Genomic DNA, 24,486 nt, shown 5'->3' with positions numbered 1-24,486 from the left:
TATTTCGTTGCGCGCTGAAGTCAATAATGTCCGCGAGTACTTGTCAAACGAAAACTAATCACCATGCCCTTTATTCATATTTTATTCTGTATTTTCTCTTATAAGACTATGACGTCTTAAATAATCAATGGAAGAAATGACAACGGGGAAATACTTGCCGGTTGGCATGAATGGAGGTCATTTATTCAAATGACCGAAAACAGAAACTTGACACATTCTTAAGTACCAAATGAACTAATTGCCAGCAAAATGTATCTTCTAGGAAAGGGGAGAATTTGACTTTTTCCTACACCCCAACAGCAGTGCCCAGATGTTGATTTGAAGACGTGAGACATTTCGATGAGCAGAGGAATTCGCGGAAAATTGCATTGCAGTCATAGTGACGCCTCATGATTGAGACTTGGTAAATTGCCCTTTACACTCATTTGTCATGTACCATTTTCTAACTTGGGCAAACTGTAATCATCTTCAATTTATCATCATTGTGTTATCTTATAAAAAATTCTCATTGATGCGTTCCTCGCGATTATATGTATCCATTTTGTACAGTTAAGTACGTCATTTGCCCATTTTGAAAACTAATTCATGATATAATTATAATTGAAGTTTCCTAGAACATTAGCTTCGCTTCATAGAACATTATATTAGTCAGTCGCTTGCTATTCAATCTTATTCCCAACATATCTTTCTTGAAAGAACTTATATATGAGTCTCCACTTTTTTAACGAGTCTCTATTTTTGTTGCATTTAGGAGAAAACCAGTACCCTTCTTAGAAGCTTTGTATAAAATTTGTTTAAAATGAGCGTTGTTTAGTATTGAAGACAGAAACTGCGTAACGCTACTTAATAAGGATAAAACTCAACAAAGGATTGCACTCAGTGAATTAAGTTGAATGTGTACAATATTCACAGTGTTTCGAGGTGGTCATCCTGAGAAAGTTAAATCAAAATAGGAAATTATTATTGTTGTGGGATTTGCTCTGTGGTGTAAAAGTAATGTTTAAGAACTGATAAGCCAGTGGTTGCGGGAGGGGAAGAATGAATAAATAAATTAATTCACTGAAAATGTGTCACAAAAAACCCTACCAAAAATAAGTTTTTTCCTTGAGGATTGTTATAGTATTAAAGCTGATATGATAACATTACGATAGGGACGGAAGTGAAATGAACATTACTTTTTCGCCCACGTGTCTTAAAAACGTGCAGGATATTGCCGCTTTCTCATAATGAAGTAGATATTGAAACTAAAAGCATTGAATGGGTCGAAGTTGACAACCAAAACTCTCTGGGCGAACCAGCTTTGTGCAGCCAAGATTGATGGGCTTCTCATTTAACATCCATTTTGCTATCCGTTTGCCTTCGAGCTGAATTTTACTACAAATATTGTTGACTGATCTTATTTCTCCAAAGCGATGGTCAGAAAGTTCAGAGTCCTGTGAGAGAAAAACTCGATGACGGACGAAGCCACGAATTATTGTTTTCCTCGAAGGTGCAATATAATAAGAGAGAGAGAGAGAGAGAGAGAGAGAGAGAGAGACAGACCAGAGCCAGCATGATTAAAGTGATGGTATAGTATTCTTTGGGGTGAGGATTCAGATTTAACTTTTTGGAAGATACTGAGCAACCACTTTATGAAATGTTAAAGAGGCATGCAGATAATGAGAAACCTGTTATGAATTATAAAAGAACGTATAATTCTGAGAGGAATTCAAAGATTATTTGATGAAAATCGGTTTTCAAATGGCTGCGATATCCATAAAGAAAGTAAAACATAGCGATCTTAATAAAAGGTGGGTCCCATCTTTTATTAGGATCGCTTTGTTTTGGATATCTCAGCCATTTCAAAATCAATTTTAATCAAATAATCTTTGAATCCTCTTAGAATATACGTTTTTCCATATTTCATAAGAGGTTTCTCATTATCTTAAAAAAAACTCACCATAAAAAACAAACAAACGAAACAAACTAAAACCCAAAACGTTGGAAACCTACAGGTCCCATCTCACCCGAAACTGTACCATCCCTTTAAGCGTCTGCTCATGTCTGATAGAACAAAGGCAACTTTTCTTTACCAGATCTGCCATCCCAAGGGAAGTCAAATTGTTATAACACCGTAATGTTATTTCATCACACAACTTACACCTATACATGTTTATGAATATACGCGCCTCGCAGAACAAAAAGCGGATTAAGTGATTTCTTTGTAACTTGTATCAAGTTCATCCACTTGACAATTTCTCATTTATGAGCTTTACAGCTTTATCGAATTACCTCAATGCACAGTAAAGTCAGTTTGAAATTAGACTTCTGATGCACTTTCATTTTGTTTAAGTTTAAATAATTTAAAGGTCCTGTTTACCTTTGGGAGCAGTGATTTAGAAAAATGTTCAAGATATCACTTTTGATCCATATGTATAGGTCAGTTGTATCACAAAGCACCCTACCATATAATTGTTTTGTTTTTTTTTGCAATAAAGCCTAAAATAAAAGGAGATATCCCTATTTTTCTCATTACACCATAACTATAGACGATTTAGTCTGGAAGCATTTTTGTTATCATCGTTCACATTTTGTATATTTAACAATATTTAACATCGATTATGCTGTTTCAAATTTTTACATTGGTTGTTTCCATCCCTAACTCACATCTTAGAACTATTTTGAAGCACTAATGCTGGGTTTTTGGTTCATCTGCAAATGGTAATTATGCCTTAAAATTTGTTTGATTTATTCTCTTACAACATAATTTCAAACATAATCAAAATTCTTTTCAGTAATATGTTATAAAAAAAGATCAATATGGATTACAATGTACTTGAATCGAAGGAGAAAAAAAAATAAATGTGTACATTTATTTCATTAACAAAATTTATTGTATTACCAACTTTGCAAATAATTTTGTTTCTTCTTTAGGAGTCTAGTCCGCTGTGTAAAGATTGGAACGTGATTTCCGGGGGAAAAAAAGTTCCTTCTCTTGCGAGTTCGTTCTATTGAAATGGATTCGTTTATTTAACAATTAATTTATTTCATCAGGAGGGCGGAAAGATTTCTCAAAGTCTTTGTAAAATTTTGGAACATCATAACTTTTCACAAGCAATGACAGGTCGGCGTATAATTATTCCGTTTGAAGATTTACGTCATGCTGCGTCTGTAGTTTTTGCGATGTTATAGTGACGGTGGCTCTTGCAGAACGAAGAGATCATGCCACGTGATCAGTGTGTGTGTAGGAGCAATTTGGTTGTTTGCTTGGGCCAAGCGCGAGCGCGAAACAAACGTAACAATCGCTCTATGAAATCAAATGATTTTGAGCAGACGTGATAGGAACATTTAATAATTTACCTACGAGGCCCGCTCCCGGAAGCTGTGTGGATTCTGTGTAAAGTCAATCGGAATTTGAGAATCCCGCAGAGAACGAGTTAGATTGGACGAGAATGATGCAGAATGTTTGTGCAAAGGTTCGGTATGTGACTTTGGGATGTCATAACGGGTTGTTTGCATTTTCGAGAATACTTTCCCTAGTGACTTACCGAACGACATGATATTTTTATCAATCTGTGACGTTGTCATTTCCCGAGTGATCCACCTCTGGGAAGCGGACGTGATAGATTGTCTTCTGAAGACATCATTTCTCTTCGCTTCCATGACAACTGACAAGGCGCGGGGGGGGGGGGGGGAGGAGGGGGAGGGAGGGGATTGTTTGAAATCCCAGATACCGTGCGATTCACATAATGTGATAGAATATATTCCTTTGTCTCGTGAGTGAGTTTGATTTCATTTTTTTCTCACATTTTTATTTTCAGGTTTGGTGTTCACTATAGGTTTATTCATTTATTTTTTTTCACTTTCTTCACTGTTTGCCAATGCATATTGCTTAATATCACTGACATCATGCTCATTACGAGAGGTTAAGTCAACCCGTTACATCCAAAATGTACATTCCTTGTGAATCTGGTTACACAAGTCGCTTGTTGTATGGAAAGGTGGGTACCTTTCCCTGTCACTGGACGTGTTGATATGGACATTTTATACAGAAGCATACATGGTCATGTGATAACATGCATAGGTGTGCATGAACGTTGAACTTTTTATATGATTTATGTTTCATTTCATTTCATTTCATTTTATTTCATTTCCGACAAAAGTATACAATATGACAATTGCATAAACAAAGTAAAGTACAATGTAACTATTGCATATGAGATGTAAATGTACGTCATTTATTTACAATGAGACAATAAACATACTTCATATATATATATATATATATATATAAATGAGACAATAAACATACTTCATATATATGTATATATATATATATACTCCTAGATGGGTCATTTGGAAGACATTTCCATTTGTTTTATATGCAAATTTTAAAATACATGTTCAATGGCAATTTACGCAATGGAGACACGAAAATTGTCTCCTTAATGACCAGTTGTCTCCCTAATGAAGACACTTCCCCCCAATATGTCTCCCTAAGGTGCCAACTAGGGATATATATATTTATATATATATATAAATAAATATATATGTATATATATATATATATGCATGACTACTTTTCCTGTGAGACAAAAACTCAACGGGTTAGATACCTACACTTCCACTGCAGCGCTTTGATGTATTTCACATGTCACATTTTTGTTGCTTTCAGAAGCCAAAGATTTACATAAATATCAAACATCATTTTTTTTTTTCGAACAGCTTTAAGGATCTGTAAAACAGAGTGCGACCTAGTTTTCTTTTTTTTTCCTTTCTACCTCACCACCCACTCACAATGAATGTGCCTTTTCCATCAGTAATCCATGCCAACCTGATTTTGAAACCAATCATCGAAGCGACACAAGACGGTTCTCATTTGCTTCTGCTTCGACACGCAGGATAGAAGGAACAAACAGAAAATAGACCCAAAAAATAAAACTGTACAAAAAACAAAAACAAAAAACCTAATCTCGCGGATTCAGATATCGGCGAAAATAATAGTGTCTCCGGGGGGTAATCTTACCCATTGTTCGAGTTCTTCGGTAGGATTGAATAGAAAATGCCGAAATGATTTCCAATGTGAAGATCAGCGACCGGATCTATTGCAACCCCCCCCCCCCCCCCCCACCAAAATATCTCTCTCGATATGAAAAGACCTTTTGATGTCAGTAACGCAAGTACATGTATTGAGTGGCATTGAGAATAAAGTCCAATTTTATGTAAACCTGTATACACTCTTAAAATTCATAACCATATTCAATCTTTAATAGTCTCTAGTGTGCGTTCAACAGACGCAAAAACAATGGGACCTGGGTCTTCGAGAACGAAATCAGCCTTACGGTTGCTCTTAAGGACCCTCTTAAAGCAAGTCGAGTTGCCTCGTAAGCGGTCCTGACAGCCAATAGGCCATGGATTTTAGCACTCGTCGCTCTTAAGGACAGCGTGTATCAAACCGCACGGCACTTTTTTTTTTTTACCACGACAAAATGGAGCACTTCGGCCAAGATTCAATTTACGTACTTGCGTAGTTCGATATACGCTGACGTATGGCCCTCTATCTTCCCCTGTCAGACGAACGGGATGACAGGTCCGGCACGTCGTTACGAGATACGCATTAGAAATGCATCCACAAACCTGATAAAAAGAGATTATTTTCGTCGGAAACAAAATGTCAGATGTAAGCTGACTCTCTAAGAGTCTTTGCTGCTTTTGAACAATTCCTCCAGTAAAGTCGATGTGCATGGGCAGAAAATGCGTCTTCCATAAATTGTGTATAATAATGTCTGAGCGCGTATTAGATTTTTCCGAGTGTGTTGTCGTCTCTAGTGAGAAACGAAAATCCTCCGTACGAATAATTCATTCGTAGCTCAGTGGTTCGGATCGAACGAGTTCGCGCATCAAGGATTACAGCGTAAAAAATCAAGTCAGAAACTGCGAACATTCTCTCACATTAATGCAGTGGCGAATTGTTTCCAAAGGAACGGATACTTGCATGAATAAAGACACATTACGCATATATACACATACCTCATTGAGACGTGTGTGCGTGTGCGTGTGTGTGTGTGTGTGTGTGCGTGTGTGTATGTTATATGCTAAAGGATAAGAAAGCTATAGTCCCCAGATATAGTAATGATAATCAAATAGAATGCCGGCCCTTAAAAGAAACCTGTACTGACATTTTCTACTTGTCTGATAATTCTAATCTACATTTTTTGATGCCTACAACTGGAAAGAGAGGATTCTAAAACCCAGGATAAGCCTGTAATGATTTTTTGAAAAAAAAAATGAAAACGAGCAAGCCAAGGAACGATCCACACAATTTGGCATACGTCACAGGTGCCAACCTCCGACTTTAGCAAAACGAAGTACACATGTCAATTTACTGATGAAATCTCACACGAAGTACTGCAAAAACTGTTATTTAGTAAAATTGCAATATGGAGCTGAAATAAACATGTTAAACAATATTTATTAATTTTTAGAAGGAATCTCTTCAAAAGATTTTTATTTAGATAAAATTCGTGGGGAATATCCCAGATATGCAAAATGAAATTGGCATCATTGTCCGAACGTGCTGCCCATAGAAAACATGTGTGTGCGTGTAAGTAACGTTGCACTAACTATGCATTGATGATAAGCGATAAAGGTTCGACATCACAGTTCAAATTATCATCTAACGAAGATGAGGACTGAGTGATTCTTAAAATCTAAATCCAAAAAATAGTCAACGGCAATCACGGTTTACGCCTAGTTAGAAGAAAACAGCACCCAGTACATATAGACTCTAGACTAGAACTAGGATTAGGACTAGTGAGCGGTCAAGGACCGAGAAGATTCTACTCGCCGCCCCGTCGACAGCTGTACGTGCACAGCGCTCAATAGGCACAGCGTAAACGTTTAGTATGCAATACATACCCCTGCTGCCAGAACTTGAAGAAAGTCCAGACGAAAGTCCAGACTCCAAGGTCTAGCGTTGCCGCTAGATCTAGGCCCTTGTCCTGCAGGCCCTGTCGTTTCTGTGCTGAATTTTGCAGGTAAGGTATCTGCCTTATGGATTTTCAATGATTTTGTAGTCGAGATAAATCTCATGGTGGTCGTATTAACACCATGGACTAACTTAGATCTAGTTTTAGTAGGACCCATACCTCGGAAGAATGGCCTGACCACGTAGATACAAACAGTGCCGCCGCTTCGCGATCCAAGCGCTGGTGTAACGCTAGGCATAGTGCTAGAGTATTTCCGTATCCATGTAGATATCTCAAAATTCACTTCACCAAATTGCACCAAAATCACAAGAAATATTTTATGACTCATGTCCACTTGCTCACGCTAATTGGAACCAAATCGCAAGTCGGGAAGCATAAATGAAGTTGTCGACTTTCCTGTCGTCGCTAAAAACAATCTGCTCTGTAGGACTAAACAAGAGTGATCATCACAACATCCGGGCTCGTCAGCTCATTAGCATAATTCTCGCCAAAAAAGTTCCATTTTCAACATGAAGTTACGGGCTAAATCGTTATGAAATTTTGATTCTGTTTGCACCTCTGGGTCTTTTAGAATTAAAAGAACAACATATAAAAAAATAAAAAACCGGTACAATGCCCTTTTAAAGGAACTGTACAATGTAAATGACGTGTGTTGAGTGGTCTACGGCAATTACCCCCAGGGCAATCGGAACCTTCCCTGACCCTAGCCCTAACCCTAACTCTGACACTAAACCTAACCCTAACCCTAATCTTGTCCGGGGGGGGGGGGGGGGGGGGGGGGGGGGGGGGGAGGGGGTAATTGCCCTTATACGGCGTTGATTACTGATACCCTAAACATTACCTATGTGACCAAAATGATAACTGTCTAGATAATCGTGTGCTATATTTGTACAATATCTTGTATACTTGTATACGCCCACACACACACACAAAAAAAAACAATCTTTTCAAACGAAGATTCTGTCAGTAATATAATCTGTCAAACATTAAAGTGCTAATTTATAATACATTTACATACATTTTGCATCGCACAGTCCCTTTAAGTAAGGTTAGATGCAACCAAACATGTAGAAGATTATTGTTATCTTTTATTAACATTACTATTATGATTATCATTGTTTTTACTATTGTTGCTGCTGTTGTTGCTGCTTCTTGTTATTTTGACAGCCTTAAAAAAAAAAACGACAAACGTCGCACTATCGGCATCAGTTAGACAACATTCCATACGCCTAAAATATGGAATACTCGTATGTCATTTAAATTCTCATTTCACCTGTTATGCTCGCTCACAGGCATGGTGATAAATGAAACTCACTCCTACCTTTTAGCATTTGAGGGGGATTATGGCAAGCAGTAGACCTTTGAATATGCAGACACAATTGACTATCTCCACTGGTTCATCATCATTTCTCTTGCGCTTGAATACGGCCTGGCGATTTCCGACGTTTCGACGCCCAGCGCCGTAAGCTCTCTTTTTTGCCTAAAATGCCCCCCCCCCCCCCCCCCCCATCCTCCTTCCCACCTCTCGCCCCATCACTATCGATTCTCCCGGAAACTTTGATGCTCAATTAACTCTGCGGCATGATGAACTTCGCACGGACGGGAAATCTTTAAGCCATCCCGTCCCTTCTCCAAATTCTGATCCGTAAATGACGTCACAAAGCTTGATGTGCCCTCTCAATGACCCCTACAAAAGTACATCACAATGACCTGCATGATCACTTTAAGTGATTTTCTTTTCATTTACTTATTTTCCTTTACTTGAACATGTTAAAATGCTTTATTCGTGGTCATGGTTTTCGAACCGTCGTCCTTTTGTGAGAGTAAGTGCCAATAATCATATGAATTTTTCTGTTTTGTCGATACGAATATTGCATAATATCGATTTCAATAAACTGGCGGTTTACGTCTGTCGTCTGTAGGATGGTCATTTTTTCTTTTACGTCTATTGTATGCCGCCCGTCGTCCTTTTGAAACGTCATTCTCTTCTGCTTGAAGAAATGAGGAGAATACGTAACTTAACAATGCAATCCTTGCTTGGAACCGATTGGTCAAATTAAGTTCCGTATCCACTCAGAAATTTAAGGAAATTAAAGCTTCATTGACCTTATATACCACCATTTTCTCCCACAGTCGAACTGCATGTCAAAGCAGTTCATACCGGGGAGTCGTTGCAGTTTTATTTTTTTAAGGTATCCCACAATATTGGAGAAGTTAATTCTGAACCTGGGCATTCTAAAATTGCTTGACCTTTTGTGTTCAATGTGGCCTTGTAAGAAAGCTTTCACTTAGCATGTTCATTTTTTTCTTTTTCACACAGATGAATGTGAAAGAAGGAAACCCTACAGATACATTACGTAAAACTTTATATATATATATATCCTAAGGACTGGAAGATCTTTAAAAAAAAGAAAACATCGTGCTTGCACTAAAAAAAAATCGAGCAAACACAAAGTAAGTATAATACACACAGAAACATCATTGATCAACGATTTTTATCTGACTACCACGCGGATAGTAACAAATCACTCCAGATGGTTTTTCGAACCATAGAGTCACACCTTTGTAGATACCAGCCAATCTTGTTTTCTATTTACATTCTTCTATTTTTATACTTCCATGGCAACCCTCTTCTTAGTTCCGGTCGGATACAGCAGCACCGTAGCATTTTGGAAATATGTATTCATTATGATTCTTATTGAATGGGTGAGGAAAACGATCATTCTACTTTTCAAACTTTACGGAGAGAAATCCTTTATCAATTTGATATCAGGGATGCTTTTGAGGAGAACTTGTTTTTTGTTTTATATAAAATTAAACCTTGAATCGACATCTCATTCATCAATTTTGATGAACAGCGGAAAAGTGAGAATGAAAACTGCAATGCGTTGTCATGGTAACCTATTGGAATGTTAAGAGATGTTAGAGCGTGAAAAGAGATGATAGACATACAGAAGTCCTTGTGAAAATGTGCGTGAAGAAAAGAATAATTACATGTACTTGTGACATCAGCAAGCCATGTTGGTTAAAGTGGATCTTTATTGTCCTCCTTTTTTTTCCAAGGGGTCTTTTACCCCTTCGCTATATAGGGCGGGAAGAGTGGAGCGATTAGTTAATCGCCGTGAGATGATGGGAGAAAGATTTGCCGATGAAGACAGTGACAGCCGAGTGAGACGAGAACGATGTGGAAATGTACAGGCAATTTAGGAAGCGATCGTGCATGACGTCGATGTGCAAACATTCACTGACGGGGGAACGTGGTTGAGTGGATGATCAGCAACCCCCCCCCCCCCCTCTCCCCCCATCAACAGAAAAAAAAGATTTAAGCATGGGAGTTTTGAATTAGTAAAGACTATGAAGAAAGTTATTCCCGGCATGTTTACACTCAAGTATAATGTTTACATCTCTTCATCATACAATCTCCAAGTACCCCTATCACGAACCCCCGACTCCCTTCGAAAAAAAAAAAAACAAAAACGGAAGAAGTGTGGGGACGATATCGATTAAGATTGCGACGATACAGTGAATGTGTTTGCAATCTCTCCCGCGCTTTATAGGAGGCGGATTTTGTGCGTCTTTCATCCTATCCTTTCTCTTTCGATCTCTCACATTCGACCTCTCCCTTCATCCTCTTTCTTTCTTTCTTTCTCTCTCTCTCATTGTTTTCTCTCTCTCTCCCTCTCTTTCTCTCTTCGATCCCCCGTTCTACTTCAAGCAGACATACGTTCGTATCGTGGCGAGTAGAGTGTTTTGCTGGTGAGTGGGATCTAAATGGGCGCACTGCTTTTTTATGCAAACGTACCATGCACAGACATTGACTCAGACAAACATAAAGAGACATACATAATTATAACATATGCATCTTTATATCTATTCATTTATGTATTCATTCATTCACTTAACAATTCATATGTTTAGACGTACTTATTATTCACATAACACAAAATATATGTGTGAAGTATCAATTCAGGTTAAAAAAAGCTGACAGCGGTTGTCTCTGTTCTTCTGGTTCATCAAATTAGAAAAAAAAATGTAGATAAAGAAGAAGAAGAAGATGACAGAATTTTTAGGATAAACAGAGTGTTTTCCCCCTTAAATGAACATTGCTTTGCATTCACGTTTCAGAGCAGGGGCCCGTTGCATAAAAGTTACTATTATGGTAACTTTGCCATCCAATGTTAACTACCATGGCAACAATACTCAACAGCCAATCAAAATCAAGAATTCCATGGAAGTTACCACTGGATGGTTAAGTTACCATAATAGTAACTTTAATGCAACGGGCCCCAGGTAGACTTGATATCGGTGTTATCATTTTTGTATTTTGTGAGTGTCTATGTAAGTGTGTGTGTGTTCACGCGCGCTCCTGTCTGAGTTTCATTAACAATGTGTCATGGGCACAGGCTTTAGCTAAAAGTAAACGAATGTATTTTCAAGTCATTCATGGGACAACAACTAAAACTTGGTGATTTTATAGATTTTACGCACCAGTTGATGATACATAATAATTGCCAACTGATGCAATGTCAACATCTACACCTGAAGTAAATCATTTAAAGGATGGTATAGACCTAGTTTTAGTTGAGATGGGTCTTCAGGTTTTTACCCTGTTTGTGAGATAAAGAGAAACCACTTAAGAAATATGAATGAGTATACCAATTCTAATGGGAAATCAATTGTTCATCATTTGATGAAAATCGCTCTGGAAATGGCTGAGATATCCCCCCCCCCCAAGTGGTCCTAATTAAACTTAGGTCCACATTTTGTATGTTCTTTCATATTAGTTAGTAGTTTCTAATCATCTCACACACACACACACATACAAAGGTTGAAGCCCCATCTAAACCAGAACTATACCATCCCTTTAAACAACTCGAATGCTTTCTATGCACATTATAAACGACAACAACTAAAAGTAACGAGTGATTTACAAACAGAAAGTATGTCTTCAGCATCCCAACACCTTCGAAACAGTTTAATCTGCAATCTGGTACACATAGCTTGTTGATACCAATCTGTGTGGTTGTTGGAGTGGTTCTCATTAAAGAGATGCAGCTCATATAAGTTCTTCTGGAGAAGCACGCAGGAGCGTAAACAGCCTGAGAAGTCATTCGTCTTCACACGCAACACATATTTGAATATAAATGTTAAACGGGCACGGGCGATTTATTTCTCTTAAATTCACTTCATTTCATATTTAGTGTTATTTTTTTTCCCGAAATCCTTGTAAAACACAATGAGCTTCAAGTGAAGGCTTATCAGCATTTGAAGCTACTTTGCTCTGCAACCACAATCCTGAACAAAGTCAATACAGACCTTGCTCAATATTCTCTGTTCTAAAAACACCGCTACATTTAAAAGGGGGAAAATAAGAGAGTGGGTCTTTTCTTTTTAAGCTGCCATATCAAAAAAGAATACAAACGATGAAACAGTTCCAAGTATACTCGAACGGGGGAGTAATGATGTGCTGTTTACAAGAGCAAAAGCCCCTTTTACACTTTCACGGATCGCATCACGGATGACCACGAATCGTCGATCCGGGATCATCCGTAGTGTTTCCGGCATGGCCGTGTTGACTCCGTGAAGTCATCCGGCATTATCCTTGATCATCTGGCATGTCTGGGGAAAAAATTAAGCTTGCTTAATTTTTCATCCCGGACATCACGGATGAAAATCAATACGAACTCTTCCTTGTTGGCACCGTCTACTCCGTGTAGCCTCCGTATTCCTTCCTTGTAGGCACCGGCTATTCCATGTTGCCTCCGTACTCATTCCGGAACAATCCGTGAAGACATCGGAACGTCCGTATAAGCATCGGCTCCATCTGGGATGAAAAATTCGTGTATTTTGCCACACAAGCTCATAAATGTCATGAAATTTGCTCAGATCTTTCCCAATCAGTACAGCCATCATCCCCTCATACTGTTCGTATAGTGGTCGCCTTAGAAGCGTTAGTGACCCACACACATATCCTCGCTGTTTTGGTTTGTGTGTGTGTGTGTGTGTGTGTGTGTGTGTGTGTGTGTGTGTGTGTGTGTGTGTATCTGATTTTTTCCATTTTGTTTATGTCATGATGTTCCCGTAAAATGAGAGTTTACAACAAACGTGACAAAGAGATTTGCTTTTATGATGTCAACAACTAGAGGCGTATGTAGGCTGCTGTAGATTTTGTGTGCCTTTTATACTGTACTTAGCTCTGGAAGCATGTCATCAAAGAATAATAAAGCATCAAAAGCAAAAGCAAATGTCATCTGTCAACATTTTGAGGATATTTTGTGTAAAGGCCGCGAAGACACCTAGTTGCATCCGTGCTCAATCCTTGATATCCGTGTTAGCTCCGTATCGTTTCCGCTGTGGTCCGCGTTCATTCCTTGTCTGTCCGTGTAGGTACCGTCCTTGGACGTGTAGACTCCGTACTTGTCAGTGTAGACACCCAGTTGGGCTCGTATTCACACCGGCATTGATTGGGAAATCGATATTTTGCATGCCGGAACACCACGGATGACGATCCGTGGTCATCCGTGAAGCAATCCGTGAAAGTGTAAAAGGGGCTAAAGGAGAACAAGGGTCCAGGCAGATTCTTGTTAAAACATGTTGATGTACACAACAGACCTGAATAAACTCTTTTTCTGCATAATCTAATGAAACCATGGCACTTTTTTTTTATTTGCAGGGTACATTTTCTCTTTAATTTTTCATGTATCTTTGACATATCAAAAATAAAAGAAGAAATTTTTTTAGAGACAAATTTCATCACGAATCTCTAATATGACAAGAACTAATTATGCCTCTCCTAAGGCTAAACTAATACATATCATATAAATATATAAATAAATAAATAAATATATATATATATATATATATATATATATATATAAACAAGCATTCAATACACACACAGACAGACAGACACAAACACACATACATACATACACATAATATTTACAAGATGATTCCCATTGATGTGTACGCAGAATACGCCTTCCATCATCCATAATTGGCATGTTTCATTACCTCTCCCAGGACAGCGCAAAGTAAGCACACGTCAACCTGTCCGTATCCTTTCGGTAAAGGTAAGGAGGGTGGGGAGAAGAAACGGAGGGGGGAGGGGTGGGGAGGGCAAAGCAGAATCGGCTGTAGAAAGCTTCTCTGTCTAGTTTACTACAGCTTGGCAGCCTCTCCATCACGCCACTGCCTCCGTGCTTTTTCTTCGTCCGGGCTCCGCTAGAAAACGCACAGGATTCCGACGTGAACGTATCGATCAACCCAGATACGCATTGAATTTAGGTGAATGCGAAGGAAAATTGGAGCTGGGGAAGCGGATAGTGTACACGTCGTATTGTGACAGTTAATGTTCAAATACTTTGCGCTCATAAGCCATTGTGCATCATCAATGTTGGTTGCCAAATAATTGGGAGCGATGTCCACTAAACGTCTTCTGAATCAGTAAAGCGTGCGCGATTAATTTCAAAGAAAGCTGGAACGCACCACGTGACTTATCTGCCTATCTGTACTGTACTGTCGATTGATTCGCCGTATAGATAGTTTTACAGACTTCTGTGAAATATCTACAAAAATACAAATGAAGACACATTTTACATCTGTATTCAGCTAGTGCCGTTTGCACTAACAACTCCAGCGTGGTAAGACAAAGCAAACAAGATTAGGTCTCAATGGAACAGTATGACCGTTGTCAAAAGCAAAGCAATTTTGTGAAACAACCCCCGCAGCAAGCAAGCCGCTTTTCCCTTTAATTAGATAGCAAGATAATCACAAAATCGAAAGTATTTTCGTCTGTGTACTAGCTGCAGGAGAAAATAGCAAATTGTCAGAGCAGAATTTGTGGAAAACAAAATTAATGATATAGGGCCTAAAGGTCAAACAAGGACTATTTTTTATAACTTTTATAACAGAACTGCTTATGTAAACATTACTAAGGGAAAGGTCAAAAGAATATTTTCCGCCAACCGCGCTAGTGCCACACGGTCACGCCTCTCGGCAAGAGAGAATTAAAGAGAGAGAAGGGAAAAAAACAAAACCTTTATGCAATCAACCAAAAAACAGAAAAAAAAAAAAAGATTGCCAGCCCCATTTTTGGCTACAAGTAAATTAACAGATGATGACATATTATCATAGCAAGGTCAGTTGCAAAACCTCTCATTGTTTGTGCATTTAAGGGTGATTAACGAGCTATTTTGATATCGCTAATGAGGCGTTTGCGTGCGGGTCAAACGTTAATTGGGCCCCTAAGAACAGCGGTGTGTTCAACAAAATACGAAGTAGACGACGAGGTTTTGAACCACAAACCAACAGTCGTATGAACGGTCTCAATAGGCTAGGAGTGCGTTGGTGTATTGAGGAAGTCGTACATTTGCGTTCCCTCGGCGCGCTTCTTTCTTTACCTACATGTATACTTCACACCTCCAAAGTTGTTATGATGTATGAGTCCATCCCAATCGAAGCCCCAGTAATTCCGAGACATTCTGTAAGGGATTTACACTTTATGAATAATGACTAGTGCTACTATCGCTGATACTGCCATATACTACTGTCATCCTTTAAATCCACATCATAATGATTTTCATTATCACTACGATTAATGAATAAAGACGCAAATATAAAAATGCAGTCCTTTGACACAATCTTCTCGCTGTATTCGGCAATACATGAAAAATCATCCCAGCACTTGGATTGCATCCCCGTAGTGTATGCTGGTGAAGATGCTCTCATATCATAGTAAACTATTACCATTTAGATACTATCGGTAATTTCATTTATGTGGTGTATGGCTGATTTTAGCAAACTGCTACTATCATTATTGGATGCTTTCGATCACGAGACGTGCTTAATTCAAAAGAGGTCATCTTGAAAACAAAATATAACTGGGCTATAAACGTTTTAACTTAAAAATAGAAAATACAATGCTAAAACATGATGAGTTCAAATTTTTTCTATAATTATAAAGCTTCAGAGAATGAAAGTTGTGTTTGTATTACTTAAATAAAACAAAACTTTCATTCTCCTTTGCAGGAACTATAAAAGGCCCTCTTCGCCTTTCTTTTACCCGTTGTCCTGCTAGCCGTTTGCTGGTGTTAGAACCCGTATCTGGTGTTACTCCCTTGATAAACAGCTCACCCTTTAAGGTGGCTCTTTTCTCAGCCCCCGGAAAACAGAGAGAGAAAGAGAGAACACGCAGGTGCTGCAGCAAAACCAGTTGACACATCGACAATAGACTCATTTCATCATGAATACACGACTTTGCACATCATTAAAGGACGCCCTGAGGAATCGCTCTTATTAATAATCAGTTGGAGGGCAACCTGTCAAGAGTGTCAGAGCAGATGAGAGTGACTTCTGAGAAAACAAAATAAGCACACACACACACACGCACACACACACACACAAACGCGCACACACACACTCACACACACAAGCACACATGCAGACAGCACACACGCACGTAATGCACTTACAAATAAAGCTTAGATATTAGTATATGTTTAGGGTGACGCAAGAAACAGTTAATCTTACCTCTAGTGGGAAATATATCGAGGAGATTGGGTTCGTCCCATGTGCGCGTCGTGGTATTGCAGCTCTGTGACGTAGAGGACCCTGAACTCCGCTCTGAATTTTAATCTATACCAGGAGATTTTTTGATGGACTCATGCCCTGCTCGGGCAAACTTTGGCAGACTGTGTTACCTTCTATACTGATGTTGTTCTTATTAAAGGCAGGTGCCAGGTACCAGAAAATGCTGGGATATTGATAATGACATATCCTCCAGGAGAGGCGATATTAAACGTGATCACGTTTTTAAGTGTCATACATAATAATATTGAGTCAATTATTGACATTATTTGCCTATATAAACTATTATCACTGCGATACTCTTATCATCGTGTTGAGAGAGTGAGGACCAGAACATGAGATGACCTGATTAGCAGGAATATTAGGTCTTTAGAATGATAACAGAGGGTTAATCAATCATCAAATCGAAATGAGGGTAAAGTAGGGATTGCGTTAGTTATGGTCCGAATGTATGAAGCAAAGGGACAGAATGACATGGGAGTAGATATCTGTTTGACCTTTGCGTCTGTCCGGTCCAAGAGATTGCTCTTTGTTTCGCAGAGGGAGAGAGAGAGAGAGAGATGATGTGCTTTACTCTACCTTGGAGTGACTCAATCTGCCACGATGCTCTATACATCAAGATTTGGGAGAGATATATGTGGCGTGAGAAAAGAAAAGAAAATTCCTCTTTTTTTTCTTCTTCTTCTTTAGTTTGAGTGACGAGAAGAAGCTCGAAGGCTCTGCCGCATGGTGTTCCAATCAAATTGTGTCTTGCTGCTAGTGTGCATTGACATTTGCCGACGATTTCACGCTTCTCTGGGCTCATTTTTGAAAGCACGGTGGAAAAGTGGTCATAGTGGTCGTGGCCCTGGGTTGTGTGTTTGTTTTGTTTTGTTTTGTTTTGTTTTGCTGTCCTTTTTTTAAACTGAAGCACAGGATGATGATCTGTGAGTCAAAAATGTCTCATGGCCTAAGCGAGGTACATTCAGTGAGAACAACTTAACAACATGAACTACAATAATAGTGATAGGGAATGATATGATTATGAAGATGCCTATGGTAAGATATGAATGGTAATCATTTTGAGGTTATGATTAAAGCGCAATATTTATTTTTCTTGTTGCTATTGTGTGCATATTTTGCGTTATTTCCGACGAGTAATAATATTATGCGTTTCGGCCTTACTGGGTCCGAAGAAACAAAATTCACTCGTAATAATTGACAAAAACCTTTATGCTGAGAGGACGAATTAAGATCAACCCCTTTTAAACGCTCTGGCTCTCTTACTTGGATAAGATATGCTCAGAGTTGTTTCTAGACCGGAATAACATCCACTGACCAACTATAACAGATGTAGAACAAACTTTGGATAATGTACACCTTTCGAAGCCAAAAGTGTGAAACAAGCTAGATGACCACGTTTCATTATTGTGCTTATCTTTTCAGGTACTGTAACAAGCAACGGGTAAGTCGGAGACGAAAATATGAACTTTGGCGGCACGGTCAACGCGGTCATGGACAAGCTGTGTGGATGCTGCTGCGCGAACTGGTGCGAGAGGCTGCGACACACCGACTCGGCCACGGCCATCGTGCCCCGGGTCAAAGCACCACCCGAGGACACGAGGTGGAAGCGGTTGTCGTCGGGTCGGAGGGCGACGGCCTCGTCGCCCCCAAGTCCGCTTGGATCGGCCGAACTTCTCCGAGTCCAACCCGGTGAGTAAAAAGAGTAGGCCTATTACACGCACACACACACACACACACATACACACAGACACAAGACAGACTTGAAAGAGACTAACTGAAGATGATATTCTTTCTGAGGTGTCATCGCCATTTTTAGAAAGCAACGTTACAAAGGATTTCAAACAGGAAAATAATAAAAACAAATAAACAAACAAACCACCACACAGTGTTTTGTAGCTACTTCATTACTAGGGACAACAAAGAAAAAACTGCTTTTCGTTGTAGCTAAGAGCTGTTTCAAAGGTCCGAACATTACACCATTAAAATCGACACGTCTCGGAGATATGATTTTTTTGTCAACAAAATATTGGCCTGCAACTAACGTCTCGGCGATATGATTTTTGTCAACAAAATATTGGCCTGGAACTATGCTGACGTAGAGAGGAAATATGAAATAAAAGGAAAGTAGGAGTAATATCACGCCATCTCATCAAACGGGTAACTTCCTGTGTTGACTCCTATTTTAGGAAGGGGATGAGGGACGGGGTTGGGGGAGACACGAAGAAGCTATTAGTGTCATTTTTGCAATAACAGTAAAGACCTACACCGTACATCGTCCCGGGGAGTCTTCTCGTTAATGAGAAATGTGCAGGGCAAGACCTGACCATTGCTCAACGCTAATCGAGATGAGCATGTTTTGGAAGAAAACTCGTTCTCTCCCCCGGCTACAAGAGCCTGTCTCCTTAGAGTGACACTATCAGATGAAGGAAAGAAAGAAACTCTTCGAGATCATGTCTCTCATGGCTATGAATAGCCGTAGATAGATAGAAACGAGAAATAAAGAGGGAGGGAGAGAGAACGCACTCTAATAGGCTAATGGAGAGAAAGTATAAATGGGGCAACGGTAGTCGGAATGGCTGAGAAATTATCACGCTCTTTTCCCCCGTCTATATCGCGGAGTGAGTTGAGCGTTGGGTTCTGTCAGCGCCGAACGCGCATCTCCACGCGGAACGTGCCAGCGAGGATTGGTGTAGAGGGTATGTATACGCGCAGGCTGGTTTAATTTCCTCTACTAGTGGTGTAGTCGACGGCACGGATCTTCCTTCATTTGTTGTGGGGGGAAGAGTGATCATACTGTCCAAACAGACACGTGAGCTGCATCAACATTAGCACCTAATGACGGCAATCTAGGTATTAACCTATTCCCCTGAAACCCATCCCGGAGCCGAAATTTACTTAATCAGAGATGATAAATAGGGGCTTGCGAGAAAGAATGCCTAAAATAGGAGCTCTCAACGAGAGGTATAACGCACCTGCGTCCATTGCTTCTTATCATCTCAAATTCCCCCTCTTGCTCCAGTAGGTCCGTGCTCCATTACAGTCGAGAGAGAGCTTGTCCATTCACCTCCAATTCGCAATAGCGGGCTATTTTTGCTGAGCTTCAGATATCGATAACATCATGAGAAAGAAATAGACTTGCAACGTAAATGCAATATAAAGTAGAAGCTCTGCTGATATACCGTCTCAGTTTCAAGTAGAGTAAAATTATCTGACAATCTTCAGTGACAAGGGGAAAAGATGAGTCTATTTACATCGCTACCATTGGAAATAAACAAGACTGGGTGATACGAAGTAAAGATTCATCGTGTGCTTTCACTGAGACCAAAAGCATGGAATGATACGGAAAGAAGAATATAAACTGCCATTGCCTGCAGTGTATCTCATGAGATTTCTGTTTTGAAAGTATACGTTGATTTCCTGCTCTGTCATCATTTGATATCAAAAGAAAATCTTTCTTTAGAGACACTTTTTGGACATTATACTTGTGTGTTTTTAAAGTTTTGATAACATGATATACATGATAGATGTATCGATTTGGAATGCTTCCGTGTTATCCTGTACCTTAGATAATAATTACCGAAGGGAAAACTAGTTCGATGCCACAAAACTTAAGCGTGCACGCATTGGACGTTACACTTTTTGACTATTATGTTAAGGACCTTCACAATTAGTCGACATTGCATGCATGTTGTAATATCACCGGTGATAATTTGAAAATGAACATCTGGCCTCTTTGAGAACCCTTAGAATATTCTCCAAGTAGATCATCCTGTCCTTCGGATATAATGCAGGAGAGAAAGACAGAGAGTCTAGTTATATTTGGACTTAATTGGATCCCATTTTAGATGATGGGAGTTACGGTGTAACGAACATTGGCTCGCAATCTGTTCAACAATTATGGCTGAGTAGGATTTTGCCCCAAAATGCCGAAAATGATGTCACATAACTCATAGTAATGGCCTCTCTCGCGGACCTGCAGAGGTTGTCGCCATGACGTTTAAACTTAGTTTAAATTAGTAGCACACTTATCTGCATACATTCTGAAAGCTGCATCAGATGCCGAGTCTTCAAAAATCTAAAAAAAAAACCACCAAAACACACACACCAACTTTTACAGTATTAACAACCTAAAACACCTAAATCTTATTCAGTCGCATGTGCATCATTTATATTGCCATTGATGATAAAAAAAGCATTCTTATCATTGAGGAAGATTACGAATAGTTTAGTGATGACAACTATCTGAAGCCATGTATAAGCCACGATGTAACATGAAAAAAGAAAGAAAAACCTACGCAAACTGAATCTCTTAAAATCTTATAAAACTTCACGTGTGAGGAATGCTGGCCGTTTAAATGCAAAGGGCGTTTTGTTAAGAGTGACTAAGAACACGCCTCTATAGGAATGACGTCGCTCAGAAGGTGAAAGTCACAGCAGGCGACATAACGGTAAATGATATCACCTGATTACTGCGACCGATGTTAATGTTGTATGCCATATTTTTTATCGCTCACGATATTCGTGTAGTCAATCCTATAGGCCTATAATCGTTGCACTACTATTTTGCTTTACTTCGGCATTTAACAGACGGACTGCGCACACGACTTTTGGTTTGGAAGATACGAAAATTACCGTAAGACTTGTGTGTAACACTGGCATGAACGGTATATCTTATCATCCTTAGATATCTGACGTTACTTTTTCGTCAATGATTGGTAATTCTAACAACTGCTGAAAATTGGAAATTAAAAATCCCTGTATCTTGAAATAAAGCGTGACGTCAACATAGATTACATAAAAATATTGAATCATAATTTATTATACACACTTGCAGGAAATCTGTTATGCTCTGTTGTCCTCGGAATAATTAATCATACGAAGAGAGTATAAGTTATACCTAAATATTGTTCAAAAGTTTTGCTGCTGCGAGTTCTTTAAGAAACAAATTTCTAATGAAGTTGACGAAGATTTATTTCTGAATCTCTAACAAAGCTATCCAGTAATAATCATTTTGTCCCCTTTACAACAACCTACTGGTGACTATCACTGAAGCCATATAATTGACAAGTCATTCAGTGCTTACGCATGAAGACGATCAAGCCGTTGAAAAGAAAGAGGAAGAAACTTTATCAAGGGTAATTCCTATCTCTTCTTTTCAGCAAAAACAAACGTCTTAATTTCCTTGTCATCTTTACTGTAATGATAAAATGACGGCATAATATTTTACTGTAGATATCATGGGATAAAACGTTTCATGTGGCATCAAAACAATCATCGTTTCGAAAACTGGCAAAGGAGCAGGAAAACAAAAACGAACTTTATTTTCCCCTGATGAAATTTTTTGTTCTCTCCTGTGAGCCATGAGCCATTGTTCAGTGAAAATATTTCACTTTTTTTTGTAATGGTTCTTACGTTTTGTAACCGTAGGTAGGGAGATAATGCAACATTTCAAGCTAGTCAACATTTCTAAGATAATGTGAGAGTCCCACATATAGTGTGTTAGGCAGTAGATGGCTTTCAGCTGCATTATGCTCGGCTTCACTGATGCATATTCTGTCAAAAGCTTTGAGCACTTTTATGACAAATGTCATTATCATCATAATGGTATTTTTAGCGGCTCTGTCTAGGATTTGACGCGGACAACAAGGGAATCGTCTGGAAAGACACGGGAAGGGCGCTTGCAGTGGATTGAAAGCACCGAATATCCTCCAGTGAATGAAATTCATTTTCCCCGTCGTTATTATTTCGATACAGCGCAAGAACTAGTTTACCCTCGTCTGGTTCTCCATTTTCCAGTTTCTGGGTTAAGCCGGGAACACTTGATATTGAATTTTTTCATACGATTAATATGGACGACATCGCTATCATGGCCTATGACAACTGAGAATAAGAAAGTCAGTATGCTACCGATGATACTATTCTTTTCTATGTGGAAACAAGATGTGGAATAATAATATACAGTCAAGTCTGTCCATAGCGGCCACCAAATGGAGACGAAAATGGCCGTTAAAGACAGGTAGCAGCTCTAGGTTGGTTAAACTTTGCTTTTGTCTGTTTTTGTTTTGTTTTTAATGGCCGTATACGGCAGGTGTCCGCTAAAGACAAGTGTCCGTTATAGAAGGCAGGTTTGACTGTATACTGAATAGTCGATTTCAAGGGAACGGTGACGAACAATGGCGGACCTCCAGAACGTGGCACTTAACTAATAACGCTTAGCATACAAAATCAAGGTGATACAGATTATTCTGTAGAGACACATAACAATGATGATGATGATGATGATCAATACTGCTATTACAACTACTGCTACTTCTACTCCTGCTACTACTACTACTACTATTGGAACTACTGCTACTGCTAATATTACTACTACTACTACTACTACTACTACTACTGCTACTACTATCATTATTATTATTATTACTACTACTACTACTACTACTACTACTACTACTACTACTACACTGTACTGATAGTAATGGTGTTAACAATACTGGAAGTGGTCATAATAATGATATTGAGGATACTAGCAGCAACAAAAATATAATGATAAGACGGATATTTGACAGATTAACAATAAAGTACAACAACATAATTTCTTGTCCTAATAGGTGTTATTTTGCTCATTTTTTCTGATATTACTACGAAAAACGATGTATAGCATAATGTATAGCGACCAATTCTGAGTGCACAAAGGGCAGAGTATTCACCTGTGCACTGAAAACACAGACACAGCAGCAAGAAAGATTCACATCCCACATAAAACACATCGGTTGATGTAAGTTATTCCGAAGGTTCGTTGAATTCGAAAATGAAGCAAGGTTCTTAAACACACTCATTCCATATACCTAGATGTTCATCCATCCGAAGGTGGAATAGGATTTGTTTTTAATATCCAAAAATTTGTGGCGTTTTCTCCATCTGTCTATAGCGGACACCTGCCATATACGGCGACTAAAACCAGTACCACTGAGAGAAAAGCAACGTCAACGAACCTGCCCACAGCGGCCACCTGTCTTTTACAGCTGTACCGCCACTTTTTTTGTCTCCCTTTGGTGGTCGCTAAAGACACGCTTGACTGTATTAAAAAGCATTTTACGGTGATTATGACAACCCGGAGTGTTTTGCGATCTTCGTTATAATATCTGTATTAAAGTACAGTTATGCAGTGTAAATAATGTACGGTTTTCCTAATCAAAATCAATATTTTAAGAAACGGGTTCAGAATTTAAAAAGAGAACCAAAAAAAAAATCTATTAACAGGTAAGTAAGTTAATCTCGTACAGTGAATTTCTCGTTAAGGCCTCGCTCGTATACAAGCACGATTTAGCACGATGAGAGATCTTCTTCATTTTTTTTTTAAATGATCGAAGCGGATACGAAATACTAAATCAATTTTTTCCAGGTGCTTTCAAAAATCTTAGTGAGGTTTTACGCCACGAAATAAGTATAGAAAAAGACATCCAACCCGTTGTACATATACAAAGTGATTGAATGTTCCTTTAACTGCGGTTGTAAATTTTCTCTTTATACGGTGTTACATGCATACTCTATACAGAGAGTATAGCCCAAAACTATCACGTCGAAACGCAGCCTTTGCCATGCATTAGTGGCCGCTTGAATTTCAGGCGGCACGTTAAGCTTTGCCGCTCCGTGACTTATTGCAACTCGTCTGACATTTCTCAAACCTGCTCAGTCTCTACCTGGTTGTTGAAAGCGAAATGAATGCATCAGATTCCTTGCTTCATACGACAGCGTACATTAATATACTGACTTCTCGATAACTGTAATCGGATACACTTCTTTTAAGACCCTTTTTATTCTTTCTTTTGGTGTTTCATGTAGAGTAACACCGTTTTTCAGCGACAACAAGCGTACAGCCTGTACATCAGAGTTTCCATTAAAACAGTGGATAGTGGTGCGAATG

The 24,486-nt window shown here is 39.0% G+C and overlaps 1 protein-coding gene across 1 annotated transcript in view; it reads left to right on the top strand.

The window, feature by feature from the left end:
* Window positions 1-18,019: 18,019 nt before the first annotated feature.
* Window positions 18,020-24,486, top strand: part of LOC139725455 (uncharacterized) — a 46,316-nt gene continuing 39,849 nt past the window's right edge. The window contains exon 1 of the mRNA XM_071636530.1: window positions 18,020-18,248. Coding sequence (XP_071492631.1) covers window positions 18,020-18,248 — 229 coding nt within the window. The remainder of the gene's footprint in view (window positions 18,249-24,486) is intronic.

This window comes from Diadema antillarum, unplaced genomic scaffold (assembly GCF_040938485.1).
Source record: "Diadema antillarum isolate AM-2024a unplaced genomic scaffold, OU_Dant_1.0 seq00000041_RagTag, whole genome shotgun sequence".
NCBI classification, from domain to species: domain Eukaryota; kingdom Metazoa; phylum Echinodermata; class Echinoidea; order Diadematoida; family Diadematidae; genus Diadema; species Diadema antillarum.
The sequence above is the reverse complement of the archived record's forward strand: the minus strand, read 5'-3'. Positions and strand labels throughout refer to the sequence as shown.